General features: G+C 48.3%; 1 protein-coding gene across 4 annotated transcripts in view; it reads right to left on the bottom strand.

The window, feature by feature from the left end:
- The window catches only part of VWA5B2 (von Willebrand factor A domain containing 5B2), a 57,183-nt gene that overhangs the window by 17,391 nt on the left and 26,253 nt on the right, over nt 1–13,539 (bottom strand). For 3 of the 4 annotated variants that reach the window (XM_050964260.1, XM_050964262.1, XM_050964258.1), the window contains exons 4-8: nt 9,095–9,326; nt 8,320–8,474; nt 1,699–1,830; nt 1,025–1,149; nt 627–803 (exon numbers count right to left, since the gene is read on the bottom strand). In XM_050964260.1, the coding sequence (XP_050820217.1) occupies nt 627–803; nt 1,025–1,149; nt 1,699–1,830; nt 8,320–8,474; nt 9,095–9,326 (821 nt within the window). The remainder of the gene's footprint in view (nt 1–626; nt 804–1,024; nt 1,150–1,698; nt 1,831–8,319; nt 8,475–9,094; nt 9,327–13,539) is intronic. The other variant, XM_050964261.1, reaches the window with a different exon arrangement.

Consider the following 13,539-nt stretch of genomic DNA (forward strand, 5'->3'; position numbering starts at 1 on the left):
TGTTTCTAATACAGATCAGTCAGTGATGTCTGTCTGTCTTCCTTCCATTCTAATCTCTAACGTATCTCCGCTTTGAAAGCCTTTGACCAAAGCATTTTCAGAAGTAACTAAAGAATCTTGCCCCTCCAGGATATCATGTCCCTCTCTGCCACCCCAAGCAAAAGCTCAAGAAGAGAGATGAGTCTTACACCCTTCCCAGATGGTCAGCAGACTTCAGTGAGGAAGCAAATTGCAGTCTGTCTCCTCCAAAGAAAATGGCATGATCTGGCCCCTCCTCACAACATTCAAATCCAAGGATTGTTAGCAAGTTCCTCAGCTGACCTCAAATGCAGCAGCAGCAGTACAGGGAAGAGGTAGCCAGCCTGCCTGTTAAGTAGCTGATCAACCAAGGGGATTAACACAGTGTCTGTGCCATCAGGCCCCACTGATAAGGAGGAAAGGAATCTGAGGGATCTGGGTGACCTAATGTTTCCTCCCTCTCACCTCACCCCTAATGGGAAGATTTGAGACAAGTCAGTGATTCACCCTGAGGACTCAGAGCCATCCTGGCCACTGCTTGTTCCTGGCTTTCTTCCCCTAGGTGGATCTTATGCTGTCTGCCCCCAAGTTGGGCTTTTTCCCCCGACCTTGATCCTGATGATGTTGGGGCCACTCATGCTGCTGCTCTGGTCGATGAGGAAGAGGATTTCCCGGGTGACCGTCTGGAGGTCAGTAGGCACACTGCCCACCTCAGGACAGAAGTTCAGCATCAGGACCGGGTTGTGGAAGATGTCTTTGTGGAATCGCTTTTGAACAAAGGCCACCTGTGAGCATGAGAGAGAGACAAGAGTGGGGTGGGATCCTCAAGCCTCACATCCCCCTTTCACAGGCACTTGCCCTGGAGCCTCACACATCCTTGCCCAGGACAGCTGTTTCCCCCGAGTCTCAGACTTCTCCCAGACCTTCTCCCATCCTAGTCTTCTAACTGGCCCTGACACCTCCCCCTCCAGGACTACCCTGTTAAAGACCCTCCAGGGCTGGTCACCTGTCTCTCCCCATCACTGTCCTTCTTGGCAATTCGCACGTAATCCCGACGACTCCTGATGTGCGCCTCATACTCCTGGTACGTCATGGCACCCGACTCAATGACCAGGTGAGGGCAATGGGGCTCTGGGCAAAAGGACAAACATCAGAGAAGTTAGTGGCTCCCACCCTATGGCCCTAGGGCACTTCCTGGTGCTCCACAGAATTTAGAGTCATGAGGACCAGGCAGTTGGGAAGGGAGGGCTTGGGAGGGGTGCTGGGTCTATGAAAGGCCCTCTCCCTTATGAAGTGGGCTGCAGAACAAAATGAGCCCCTGACACAGGCAGCTCTTCTAGGACTGTAAATCAGTCCAGATTGAAAATGCCTTTGAAATACTAAATATGTCTCCACATAAGAGAATTGGGATTTACTCCACTGGCAGCACCCCCCGCTAGGAGAGGCAGAGAATTAAGCAACGGAGAGCTTCCCTGTGCTTAGCATGCCTGCTCCCTTCTCCACAGCACCATCAGCTGGAAGAGTCTTGAGCTGTAATAACCAGGAGCTTCCCACAGTCAGCGCTCCTGTTAGGACAGGCCTTGAGCTCCCAGAGCCAATGTCTCTTGAATTTACCCTAGCTGTGGACTCCAGGTTAAAGGCATGCTCCCAGTGTAACGTTGGTTCACTTGTTCCTCTTACCACAGGGGTACAAGATAATCTCCAGACTCCTGTCACATTGGTGACCCTCTGCCAAGGTAACACAAATGGTGGAGGCAGAGTTGGCATAGGGGTTTGCATCAGCCCGAAGGGCATGCGATGGGCTCTCCAAGCCTGCAGGGCAGAGGGAGAATAAGAAGCAGAAGTTACAATGACTAAGGGGCTACGGGAGGTAGGGGTAAGGCCCAGGATTTGTTGTTTTTAAAGGTACTCGGGCATTGCTGCACTCAGTGTTGTAACACCTAACCAATTTAGGAGCCTACATCTCATTTTCAAAAGGCATTTAGGAGACAAAATCCCATTGATTGTTGATGGGACTTAGGCACCTAAATCAGGTAGATGTTGCAACACTGATACACAGAAACGTCTAAATACCTTTAAAAATCTGGGCCTAAATCATCTAGTCTCAGCTCTGGATCATCATTGTGGCTTTTCTATCCAGACATCATCCCAGGGCACTTAGCGTATGTCAACCCTTGTCAAAAACATACAGCTAAGGGTAGCATAAAATCTCTCTTTTACCTGTAAGGGGTTATGAAGCTCAAATAACCTGATTGGTACCTGATCAAAAGGACCAATAAGAAAAGAAGATACTTTCAAATTGGGAGGAGGGGGCGTGGTTTGTGCTTTCTTTGTTGTGTTCTCTTGGGACAGAGAGAGGGACCAGGCAGGAAAAAAACATCTCCTAAAACCCTACCTGAAATAAGCATCTAAGATTACAAACATTGTAAGTAAAGCAAGGAAATGTGTTAGATTATCTTTTGTTTTAGCTTGTGAATTTTCCCTATGCTAAGAGGGAGGTTTATTCCTGTTTTTGGAACTTTGAAGTTGAGCCTAGAGGGGAATCCTCTGTGTTTTAAATCTTTTTATTACCCTGTAAAATTATCTTCCATCCTGATTTTACAGAGGTGCTTCTTTTACCTTTTTCTTTATAATAAAGTTCTTTTTTAAAGAACCTGATTGATTTTAGTGTCCTAAAGGTAAAGGGTCTGGTCTGTACTTGTATTAAAGGCAATTGGTTAGTATGTAATTCTCAAGCCTCCCCAGGAAAGTGGGTGAAAGAGTTTGGGGGAATATTTTGGGGAAACAGAGACTCCAAGTAGCCCTTTTCCCTGGATGTTTGTCTAAATCACTTGGTGGTGGCAGCAATACCGTCTAAGGACAAAGAAAGGATTTGTGCCTTGGGGAAGTTTTAACCTAAGCTGGTAGAAATAAGCTTGGGGGTCTTTCATGTGGGTCCCCACAGCTGTACCCCACAGTTCAAAGTGGGGAGGGAACCTTAACAACTCTGCAGCGGCGAGTCTCAGAACCTGGGTATACAGACTCGGGCTTGAGCTACGGTGTTAAAAATAGCAGCATAGCATAGCTGTTGCTACTTGGGCTGGAGCTCAGGCTCTAAGACATCTCTCCCTCACCAGGTTTCAGAGCCCAAGTTCCAGCCAAGTGGGAACATCTACACTGCTGTTTTTAGCACCATACTAGTGAGCCTGAGTCTGCAGACCGCAGCTCAGAATCGCTGCTGCAGATTTGTTTTGCAGGGCAGACATAATCTAAGTCCCTGCTGCATCAGCTGGGTGCCTTTTTTAAATACTTGTGGCCTGTTATGCCAATTGTCTCTCCCCTAGACCCTGCTGTTCCTTCCCCACAGAAGATGTACAGAGATATTTGGAGTGACTGCAAATAGATAATAATTAAATCCAAAAAGTTATACTAAAAGAACACTAAGGTTGCGAAGTCAAGCACTGAAAAGTTAGGAAGTGTCACAACTCAGGTTGCCTTTGCAATCTGAATTCAGCCCTCTTGTGCACTTGGATTGTGATACAATTTTTAATTGCATGATCACATAGTATTTTTTCCACAGGATCCCTGCCTCATTCAGTAAATGAGAAATTATTCAATATTTTTTATCCCACCATTCAGTGCATTGCCCCAGACCTTATTTATGCCATTCCATGGAAACCCTGCCCTGAATTCAACACTGTTCATTCTCTCCTGAGTGTTTTTATGATGCTCTCACCTTTGTATCTGAGGGCTTCACAGTCTTTCTTTAATTTCTCTTCACAACACTCCTGTGGGAATAGGTGCTATTATCATGCTCATTTTACAGATGGGGAATTGAAGCACAGAACGATAAGGCTAAAATTGTCAAGTGTCCACTAATTTGGGGGGCCCAATGTGAGACACCTGGGGACTGATTTTTCCAGAGTACCAGGACTCTGCAGTTGCCATTCTGAGCACTTTGCATATCTGGCCATAGGTATCTCATGCTGGGCATCCAGAAAAGGTGTAACACATAATTAGTAGCCAACCATGAACATTTTGATTTAAGTGACTTTCCCAGAATCACCTAGGAACTCGGGGGCAGAGGAATGGATAGAATCCAGTTCTCCAGGGAGACATTTAGTTGTCATAACCCTTCTTGTCCTGGAATCCCCTGCCTCATCCACTTCTCAACTTCCTACTTCCGCAACAAATGAGGCAGATCTGACAAACTACAGCCAACCCTGATTCCTTCCTGAAGCACTGTCCACTCTGTGGCAGTGAATGAAGCTGTAGTATGTGATCACGTGATTAAAGACTGTACCACAATGCATATGCAAAAGGGGCCAAATTAAAGTTGCATTTTTGGTCTGGACAAACAATGTATTTTTCCCTAATCTTGCTCTTGGAAACAGCCAAACCATTTCAGCAGAAATGTTTCAAAACAAGTCAGGCTGAGGCAGACATCTGGCTTGGAAAATTTCAGCCCAAATACTTAAAGTTTGGCAAAGTTATAAGCAACTGAAAACAGGGTCTTATAATTGAAAGTTTATGCAACCTTAACTACAGGCCATACTACCAGCTCTGCTAGAATAAAACAGATCCATCCCATGAGAGGGAGGAAGGGTCTATCAAATTGAAATAGACAGAATTTTCTCATTTACCTGCCTCCAACACATACACACACACTCAGGCACATTCAAACTTGGGGGTTATATTTGGCTAATATCATTATGCAAGGCCCTGAAAATCTGGTATTGCTTGGCAGACAGGTAACATTATCCTTTCCTCTCAGGAATATCCATCAGCTTCCTTTCACTGTCACACATAGACTTATAGACTTTAAGGACAAAAGGGACCATTGTGATCATCTAGTCTGACCTCCTGCACATTGCTGACCACAGAACCTCACCCACCCACTCCTGTACGCAGGGGTGTGCGCAGAAATAACAATTTGACCACTTTTGGAGGGGCGTGTTCTGTCTCTCCCTGTCCCCCATGACCCTGGAACCGGAGGAGCTGGCTCTGTCCTCGAGTCCGCCACCCCAGGGCCAGAGGAGCTGCCTCTCCCCACTCTAACCCCAGAGGAGTTCTGTGCCCCTGCTGATTATTGGGACCACATGTGTCCCTGCTTGTCTCCTCTTGTGCACACCCCTGTCTATACTAGACCCATAACCTCTGGCTGAGTTACTGAAGTCTTCAAATCATGATCTAAAGACTTCAAGTTACAGAGAATCCACCATTTACTCTAGTTCAAATCAGCAAGTGACCCGTGCCCTACACTACAAAGGAAGGCAAAAAAAACAAACAAACAAGGTCTCTGGCAGTCTGACCTGGGGAAAAATTCTTTTGCAGCCACAAATCTGTCAATCAGTTAGAACTTGAACATGTGAGCAAGATCTACCAGCCAGATACCGGGGAAAGAATTCTCTGTAGTAACTCAGAGCCCTCCCCATCTAGGGTCCATCTCTGGCCACTGAGATTATTTGCTACTAGCAGTCGCGGATGGGCCATGTGCCATGGTAGGCAATCTCATTACACCATCCCCTTCATAAACTAGGGTGACCAGACGTCCGATAAAATTGGGATCATCACGATATTTAGGTGTTTGTCCCATGTCCTTTTTGGTCGGGAAGCAATTTGTCCTGATATTTCGCTCCGCCGGCACTCAATTATTTTATTTTTTCCCCTCCGCTGGCAGACCCCCATGCGTTCCTATATTTTCTTCCTCTCATCTGGTCACCCCACCATAAACCCATCAAGCTCAGTCTTGAAACCAATTAGGTTTGTTGCCTCCACTGCTCCCCATGGAAGGCTGTTCCAGAACTTCATTCACATGCAAGTATTCACACACGAATGTGCACACACCCATGCTTCCACACACAGGAGTATTTATACCAACACATACACACACACTCAGGCACATTCAAACACAGGTGCATATGCACACATAGAGCCATGCATGCACATGTGCTCACACACAGAGACAAGCACTCATGCATGCACACAGATGTGCACTCACACACATACCTGCTTACACAAGTGCATGCAAACACACACAGCCATGAGCACAAGCACTTACACTCGCACAGGCGCTAGGGTTTGAACACATTTGCTAAGAAGGAAGGTTAAGGTTTGGAGGCCTCGCAGAAGGAGGAAGTGTGTTTTGAGGAGAGACTGAAGGAGGAGAGGGTGGAAGTGGAAGGAAAGGGGCTCTGCCCGTAAGGGACAGTATAGAAGAAAGCCACAGGCTATCTGCTGAGAACCCTCTGCCCATCCCACTTGGCCAGAGTCTTCCCTGAGCATCCCTCCCTGCTCACCCTTATGCCACCCCACACACAGCCACTCACCTGAGCATGGCCTCCACTGAGGCTAGTCACCACCCAGTGTAATATTCACACCAGTGCTCAGTGCCAACATCCCCGCCCCTAGACTCAGTAGCTCAGGGGAGGCAGAGAAGAGCCTCTTCAAGGTCTAAAAAGTACAGTGGGGATGCTCACAGTGCAGCTGGGACTCCTTGACATTTCTCTTCCTGGCGTACCTCCCCCTCCTACCAGAGAGGGGCCTATAAACCACTCAGCACCAACAGACATTTTCTCCAGATTGATGCATGTTGAGGCCGGAGTGCAGCACCTCAGAGGCAGATGGGCCTCGAGCCAACGCTAATGGTATCAGTTCCCCTAACCTCTCAGGCACACACTCCAGTCTCTGTGCAATTAATCCCCATCACGTCCCTTCGCCCCACAGCCATTCCTCACTTTCATTTCTCTGAGTGAAGGAGGATATTGGCTAAGCAAGAAAGAACTAGGCCTTTACTGCAGGGTCCAAGTGGTAGCGGCTAAGACTCCACCTCAGGTGACATGAGTTGCCTGGTCTCAGCCAGCTATCCCATAAATCCATGATGTGCAAAGGCATTTGGGGGCAGGAGTAAGTGGACTGGCTCATCCATTGTCCTACCTCAGATGCCCTTTGATCTTTCCTGCATTCCCTGACTCACCCAAGAGCTCTCATTCTATTATTAATGGCGTACGTATATAACAGGGTGGTTGGGTTCTTCAGCTGAGCCCTCCTGGTTCTAAGGTACTAGGACACCACTAGGAGATGTTAATTGATTCCTGCTGGATATAACAGAAGTGGCAGTAGTCCTTTGCCTAGAGGTATCTATGGGTGCTTTTGTCTTAAGTGAGTGCCCTGGGGAGGCAGCTTGGATTGGAGTTTTGTGATAATAAAGTCAGCAAAGAGGTGGATGGGTTTTGCTTCTCTCAAGTCTGTGGTGAGTGTATTGGAGCACGGTGAGAATGCCACTGGTTCACAGCTTGGCATTTATAGTCAAAATCTGCTCTCTGCCTTGAGGAGCTTAATCAGAGATGACATGTCCCGGGGAGAGATAACATCAGATAAGGACATTGGGGAGAGTCGGACGGACCAGGTTAACATGAGACAAGGTCAGGAGGTTCCTTGGCTATGGTGGGATCCCATCAAGTTAGTTCAGCTCCCCAATCCTTTAGTTTTATTGTTCAGAGGCTGGAGCAGGAATGAGGCTCAATGATGGAGGGAGGCAGAAGCAGGTTTGGAGAAGGGGTTGGACGGAGGGACAGGAGGTAGTTTTTCCTTCAGTACCAAAAGGAAATGTCTTCAGGAATGAGGTGCATCATCAGATATCCTTTGTGTCATGGGACATCTCTCATTATAGTCCCAAAGTTACGTACATGTTCCCCCCTAGCTTTTACTGTTGGAAACTTTCCATCAGAAACAGACTCATGAATCTGAGTATCAGAGGGGTAGCCGTGTTAGTCTGGAACTGTAAAAGCAGCGATGCATCCGATGAAGTGGGTATTCACCCACGAAAGCTCATGCTCCAAAATGTCTGTTAGTCTATAGGGTGCCACAGGACTCTTTGCTGCTTTCATGAATCTGAGTTAACAGAGAGAGCCATTTACACTAAGGGAATGAATCCCATAACTGCACTGGAATAGTAATTATTTGGTGCCCTTCATTTTGGGCCTTTGTCACATTCTGCAACCCCTGTTTGAGCCTTGGTATCTGCCAGGTGGGATCAGTAAGCTATGGATCTAAGGAGCTGAGGGTTGGAATAGCAGGCTGTGCTGGGTCAGGACAAAGGGACATGAAATGAGCTGCATGTTTCTGTTATCCCAGGGCTGGAATAGCAGGGGTGGGACTGCGGATGGGGATTGTGGGGTACTAGATGGGCTGTCAGGGGGAGGCTTGGCCAGCTGTTGCCCACACACTGTCCAGCTCTATTGACACTTCACTTCCATGAGCATCGATGACCCACCAAAAGAGAGAGAAAAATTAGCCGACGGAGAAACATCACCCTCATACCTGCCAGCAAGCAGGGCCCCTTGACCAGCAGCTCAAAGGAGAATTCATAGGGGAAGGGATTGTAGGCCTGGCCCCTGAAGATGTCTGTGCTCTCGGGAGGCACAATGAATGACTGTTCACTTCGCAGGCCAGTAGCTCCAAAGCAGCTAGTGGGACTGAAAGAAAAGACAAGTCAATCATGAGCTGACTGCAAAGCACCCGCTAGCGGTGGGCTTGGCCTGCTGGGGAACGTTAGCCTCTGCAGTGCTGAGCAGCCTGCAGAGACCCCGTATCCAGAGCAGCCTCTCTCCCTATCGGCAGAGAAAGCTCTCGCCATGCACTCCTGGGCATTCCAGCAGCTGGGAGATTAACAGCCTCCTCTGATGATACCCTGGGATGTGCACCAGACTTTAGTTCACACCTGGGTATCTCAGGCAGGCCATAGGGACTTTACTGCCACCTCAGGCCAATGGAGAGCCACAGTTCATCAGGGAGGGAACATGAAGTGTCTTCCTGAACCCCAACATCCTCCCGCATTTACCCTGTCAGGTAATTCCTAGTCTGCCCACACTGTGAGGACATAGCAGGAGAATGTGGGAATCCACAACTGGGGAGATCTGGGCAAACCCTCTAGCGTAAGCCTCTGTATTCAGGGAATCTCCTCAGGGCTGAGGTGACCACAGAACCATCCCTTTGCTCCTTATCCCCTCCCTATAGCCCCTCTGCTTTCCCTCCCCTTCTATAACCTCCTCAGCCCCCACTATGGCATAGACTCCGAGAAAGCCATGAAAATCACCATAGGGCCAACCTGTCGTCACACAAGCCTCCCGGCTCACTCGCACTTTCCGGGACGGCTACCACGAGGGGCGTGAGGATAGAGGGGAACATGATGTGGAGTGCACCGTCTGGTAGGGTCGACAGCTCCTGGCTGCTGCTGAAGACCACAGTCAGGATTTCTGAGGGCCCAATGGGGCCCGTGCTGAGGATGAAGGTAGAACGCTCTAAATCTTCATCAAGGATTAGGTGACCTGGGCAGGAAAGGAATAGTCAGCAGGCAGTTTCCCCAGGACAGGCATTTAGAGCATCGAGCTGGTGATCGCAGTTACAGACCAGCACCAGGACGGGGGATTAGGCCCTCAGCCATGGACAGTCTCAAACTGGAATAGTGAGGCCAGAGGGATTATTATTCATTATACATTAAGTATTATCAGTGTGCTTAGCAATGTACACACATATAAAAAGACATAGTCCTTGCCCTTAGAAGTTTACAGTCTAAAGTGTGGTCTAACTACAAAGGGAAGCTGATGTAAGCCATCTTGTGCTGACCTATTTGTGTACGTGTCTACACTTGAGCTTGTCTCCCACCAATGTAAGTGCCCCATTACAGTGATGCAGCAACTCCACCTCCCTGAGCAGCATTGAGCCATGGTCGATGTAGTGAGGTCAATACAATGCGAGTGCAGACACTGCGTTACTTACGTCGATCCTAACAGTCCTCCAGCAGCTGTCCCACAATGCTTGACACTGACAGTGGTCACAATTGTGAATTCCACTGGCCAGGGGTCACAGAGACTGGAAGGCCCCCCTCCCCTATAACGCTCCATGAATTTTTGAAATGTCTTTTCCTGATTGTCCAGCTTGGCAAGCACACCAAGCAGCTCTCTTTGTTGTGTGCAACTTCCCAGCTGATCATGCTGGCTACATGCTCCAGATGCGCTCCGGCTTGGAGCAGAAAGGAGGTACTGGATCTCCTTGGCCTGTGAGGTAAAGACTCTGTACAAGCACAGCTCTGGACCAGGCATAGAAACATGGGCATCTATAAGCAGATTGCCTGGGGGATGCAGAAGGGATACAATAGGGACCAGCAGCAGTGTTGTGTGAAAGCAAAGAAATTGCGGCAGGCAAATCAAAGGACAGGGAGGCCAACAGTTGATCTGGTGCTGAGCCACAGACCTGCCACTTTTACAAAGAACTGCAGATCATACTTGGCGGAAATCCCAATACTGTCCTGCACACCACCATGGATACCTCTGAGGAGCCCGAGCCACAGGTCTCTGTCGTGAAAAGCGAGTTAGGCAAGAGGAGCAGTGGGGTTATGTACACAGGGATGTGCCTTTAATCCTCCTGAGAGAGCTCGATAAAACTTTCATGGAGGTACTCTGCAATCCTCTCCTGAAGGTTTCTAGGGATGGCAGCCTTATTTCTTCCTCCATAGTAGGACATTTTCCCACACCAGTCAACATTAACTTCAGCAAGCACTGTAGGCACCGACTCCGTGGGTGCTCCAAGGCTGGAGCACCCACGGGGAAAAATTAGTGGGTGCTCTGCACCTACTGGCAGCCAAGCTCCCCTCACCCCCCACCCCACCTCCTCCTCCCCCTCCCCTGAGCGTGCCATGTCCCTGCTCCTCCGCCTACCTCCCAGCATTTCCTGCCCGGCTGCTGCCAAACAGCTGTTTGGCAGCGTTAGCATGCTCCAGGGCGGGGGGAAGAGCGGGAATGTGGCATGCTCAGGGGAGGAAGTGGGGCCGGGACAGGGATTTGGGTAAGGAGTTGGAATATTAGCAGGGAGGGGGCAGAGTTGGAGCGGGAACTTTGGGAAAGAGGTTGTAATGGGGGTGGAGAAAGGGTGGGAAGATGTGGGGCAGGGCTTCATGGAAGGGTGGAGCAGGGCGGGGCCAGGGGCAGAAGAGGGGTTGAGCACCCACAGGAAAGAGGGGAAGTCAGTGCCTATGGCAGGCACCATTGCAATACACAGGCTAGCAGCATACAGGCTTGGGCAGCTTCAGGACACCAGCAGCAGCTGTGTTCTCTGCCGTCGTTACCCTCAGGAACGAGATATCAGTTAAAGCACTACCATCTATGGAAAATGGTGCCAGTATTCAGTGACATTGGCCTATCCCAGTGGTTTTCAACCTGTGGACCACAGACCCCTCAGGCTTCGCAGATAACATGTAAGGGTCCACAAAAGGTTGTTGTTACCACAGAACAGTGGTTTTCAACTTGTCTTAGATTTCCAAAAGGGTCCAACCTCCATTTGAAATTTTTTATGGGTTTGCAAATGAAGAAACGTTGAAAACCACTGGCCTATACTCAGAGTTTTATGCAACTGAGCAATTCCTCCTCCTTTTCCTCGCCCCTGGAGAGCCATACTCACCATGGCTGGTGCCGTGAGTGGCACCATGCACAAGCTCTCCAAAGCAGAATTGTCAATAAGTACGACTTGTTTAAAACTTGAATAGAGAAAAAGAAGGGAGCTAAATAATACTGTAATAATAATACCTATCTCATAGAACTGGAAGGGACCCTGAAGGGTCATTAAGTCTAGCCCCCTGCCTTCACTAGCAGGACCAAGTATTGATTTTTGCCCCAGGTCTCTAAGTGGCCCCCTCAAGGACTGAGCTCACAACCCTGGGTTTAGCACTCCAATGCTCAAACCACTGAGTTAGCCTTCCCTCCCTGTGAATCTTAACTTTTACTTTTTGTTGTGACTATACTGACAATGGTACCTCTGTGTGTTTAACCTGCAGGTTCTCCCTCTACACCTTTGGAATGCCTGAGCCAGATGAGGAGGAGAAAGAAAATGACTTGGGATGCATCAAGATATAATAAGACTTCTCTGCAGACTCTTGTGGACCTTCAGGGTCAACAATCACAGGAATGCCTCCCTATGCTATCCCTGGAGAACTCCATTACACCTCTCTACACACACCCCTAACATTCCACCTGGCATCAGGGGGCACATCCCTGCCTTACCCCTCCACCCCAGGGGACCTAATGGACAACCACAGCTTCACATACACTGATCTGTGAAAGCCACAGTTGCTGAATGTGTAGGTAGGACACAAATGTTCTTTCTCCTTGTTAAGTTGTTCCATTAATTTATTAAGTTTTTAATCTATTTGTTTTTAAATTGCACAGATTTTTCTTTGTACTGGTTTTACTACTGAATAAAATTATATTATTTGGAAAATAGTTCATCTTTATTAGCTCCCGACATATGCTGCAGAGAGCCTAGCAGTTCTGAAAGCACCTACTTACTAACTACTTTACCATGTGACATAACTCATAGGATCAGTGACACACACAGTGTAATAACCATAAACATACAGCAAGCACTGCAAAATTATTAGGTGCACTGACAGTGTTATATTCATAGATGTACACCAAGCACCACACAATTTCTAACAGGCCCACAAATAGCAGGGTGAGGTACAGCACAATACACCACAATGCGTTACTGTACTGTGATTCACTGTTAAAGTGCTCCTTCAAAGCCTCTCTGAACCGTATAGCTCTGCACTGAGCTCTTCTAATAGCCCTTCCATGTGGCTGTTCAAACTCAGGAGACAGCCACTCTGCCTCCACCCCAGCTGCAATGTTTCCCCCTTTGCTTCACAGATATTATGCAGGACACAGCAGACTGCTTTAATCATTGGGATTCTTGTCACCGGGATCTAATCTTGTGCGTAAACAGCACCAGCATCCCTTCAATCTCCCAAGAGCACATTCAATTGTCATTCTGCACATGCTGAGCCAGTAGTTAAATCTTTCCTTGGTGCTGTTGAGATGCCTGGTGTATGGTTTCATGAGCCAGAGGACAAGTGGTAGGCTGGGTCCCCCAGGATCACTATTGGCATTTCAGCATTGCCAATGGCAATCTACTGGTTGGGAAAGAAAGTACCTGCTTGTAACTTTCTGAATAGTCCTATGTTCTTAAAGATGCCAGCGTCATGCACCTTCCCTAACCAGCCAACACTGATGTCAGTGAAGCATCCCTGGTGATCCATCAATGCTTGTATAATCATAGACAAATAACCATTTGTGTTGATGTACTCTGTGACAAGGTGCTCTGGTGCCTAAATAGTGAGATGCGTGCTGTCTGTAACTCCACACCAGTTTGGGAACCCCATTTCTCCTACAAAGTGCCAAGAGTCACAGTCCTGTGTAGCAGGAAATAATTAATGGCCTTGCACACTTGCATGACAACAGCCCCCACAGTGCATTTCCCAATTCCAAAATGATTTACTACTGACCGGTAGTAATCTGGAGTTGTAAGTGTCCAGAATGCGATTGCCACTTGCCTCTCCACACTCAGTGCAGCTCTCATTTTGGTGTCCCTGCGCAGAGGGCTGGGGCAAGGTTGGCACACAGATCCATGAATGTGGCCTTGTGCATCCAAAAATTCTGCAGCTACTGATCCTTGTCCCAACCTGCATTATGATGTGTTCCCACCTGTCAG

The sequence above is a fragment of the Gopherus flavomarginatus genome, chromosome 8 (assembly GCF_025201925.1).
Source record: "Gopherus flavomarginatus isolate rGopFla2 chromosome 8, rGopFla2.mat.asm, whole genome shotgun sequence".
Lineage (NCBI taxonomy): Eukaryota > Metazoa > Chordata > Testudines > Testudinidae > Gopherus > Gopherus flavomarginatus.